Here is a 2500-nt window from a genome sequence, read left to right as displayed (position 1 = left end):
TGTACACTTACACACACTTTACACACACATACACAGCCCTGATATGTACACTTACACACACATTACACACACACAGCCCTGATATGTACACTTACACACACATTACACACACACACAGCCCTGATATGTACACTTACACACACATTACACACACACACACACAGCCCTGATATGTACACTTACACACACTTTACACACACTCACACAGCCCTGATATGTACACTTACACACACATTACACACACACAGCCCTGATATATACACTAACACACACATTACACACACACACAGCCCTGATATGTACACTTACACACACATTACACACACACACACAGCCCTGATATGTACACTTACACACACTTTACACACACTCACACACACACACAGCCCTGATATGTACACTTACACACACATTACACACACACACACAGCCCTGATATGTACACTTACACACACTTTACACACACTCACACAGCCCTGATATGTACACTTACACACACATTACACACACACAGCCCTGATATGTACACTTACACACACATTACACACACACACAGCCCTGATATGTACACTTACACACACTTTACACACACATACACAGCCCTGATATGTACACTTACACACACATTACACACACACAGCCCTGATATGTACACTTACACACACATTACACACACACACAGCCCTGATATGTACACTTACACACACATTACACACACACACACAGCCCTGATATGTACACTTACACACACATTACACACACACACAGCCCTGATATGTACACTTACACACACATTACACACACACACACAGCCCTGATATGTACACTTACACACACATTACACACACACAGCCCTGATATGTACACTTACACACACATTACACACACACACAGCCCTGATATGTACACTTACACACACATTACACACACACACACAGCCCTGATATGTACACTTACACACACATTACACACACACACAGCCCTGATATGTACACTTACACACACATTACACACACACAAAGCCCTGATATGTACACTTACACACACATTACACACACACACAGCCCTGATATGTACACTTACACACACATTACACACACACACAGCCCTGATATGTACACTTACACACACATTACACACACACACAGCCCTGATATGTACACTTACACACACATTACACACACACAGCCCTGATATGTACACTTACACACACATTACACACACACACAGCCCTGATATGTACACTTATACGCACATTACACACACACACAGCCCTGATATGTACACTTAAACACACATTACACACACACACAGCCCTGATATGTACACTTACACACACATTACACACACACAGCCCTGATATGTACACTTACACACACATTAAATGTCTTTGTTCTTCCCCTCTCAGGCGGTGGTGTCCTCATATGGAGATTACAGCTCCTACATGCAAGCTGTCAGCCAGTATTATTCTCAAACAGGTGTTCAGGCTCAACAAAGAGAGAACAAGGTAACACACACACACACACACAACTGTTTGTTTCCATTCACGTACACTGACTGTCAAGAGTATATGTCGATCAGTATGGCCAGGATTTCCAACCTTAAATGTTGTTTTTTACTGATGGGACTTCCTAACTTTGGCCATTATTACCCACATGATGGACTTTGTCTTATGTTCATGTACAAAGGTAATGCAATAAATGTCTGCACACACTCTGACACAAATTGAGCTATGTTCACAAATCACATGCAGGGTCACTCAGCAATGTCACAGTTTGTCTCCTGCCATTCTTGATTGGTAGACACACAGACTTACCTATGCTGTTCTCAGTGCATGTGAAATGGACAGTTATGTGTGTGAGTGTGTGCTCATTGGACAATTATGTGTGTGAGTGTGTGCTCATTGGACAATTATGTGTGTGAGAGAACAGAGAACAGCAGAAAACAGCACAGATAATCAAACTCTTCATATACCTGTTCCTTTCATGGCTCAAATTTTAGTTCATGTTTTTATGAAATGCCTGATAATTTATGGACACACATACACATTTACACTTTTCTCTCTCTCTTTCTCTCTCTCTCTTTCTCTCCCTCTCACACTCTGTAGGAGATAGAGGCAGTGAAGTCTCTGAATGGCAGTACCCAGTCTGTTCTGCCAGGCTACAGTACTCTGCCTCTGATGCCAGCCTTCGTCACTGCCCAGCACACACACAGCCCTGCCACACACACTGCTGACTGGAACCAGTACTATTATGTGAGTGAGGTAGTGAATGAAAGTGTGACTTTGTGTGTGGGTGAATTTATTTCGTTTTTATTTTGAAGTGGGTGTTACCCGTGCTCACACCGGCAGTGCCTTTTTCTTGCTGTATCGCTGTATCACTGTGTCGCTGTGTCGCTGTATCGCTGTGTCGCTGTGTCGCTGTATCGCTGTGTCGCTGTATCGCTGTATCGCTGTGTCGCTGTGTCGCTGTATCGCTGTGTCGCTGTGTCGCTGTATCGC

General features: G+C 43.4%; 1 protein-coding gene across 1 annotated transcript in view; it reads left to right on the top strand.

The window, feature by feature from the left end:
* raver2 (ribonucleoprotein, PTB-binding 2) overlaps positions 1–2500 on the top strand; it is a 98344-nt gene that overhangs the window by 93805 nt on the left and 2039 nt on the right. Inside the window, exons 13-14 of the mRNA XM_030791911.1 lie at positions 1409–1507; positions 2108–2254. Of these exons, the coding sequence (XP_030647771.1) occupies positions 1409–1507; positions 2108–2254 (246 nt within the window). The remainder of the gene's footprint in view (positions 1–1408; positions 1508–2107; positions 2255–2500) is intronic.

Source organism: Chanos chanos, chromosome 14, assembly GCF_902362185.1.
Source record: "Chanos chanos chromosome 14, fChaCha1.1, whole genome shotgun sequence".
Lineage (NCBI taxonomy): Eukaryota > Metazoa > Chordata > Actinopteri > Gonorynchiformes > Chanidae > Chanos > Chanos chanos.
The sequence above is the reverse complement of the archived record's forward strand: the minus strand, read 5'-3'. Positions and strand labels throughout refer to the sequence as shown.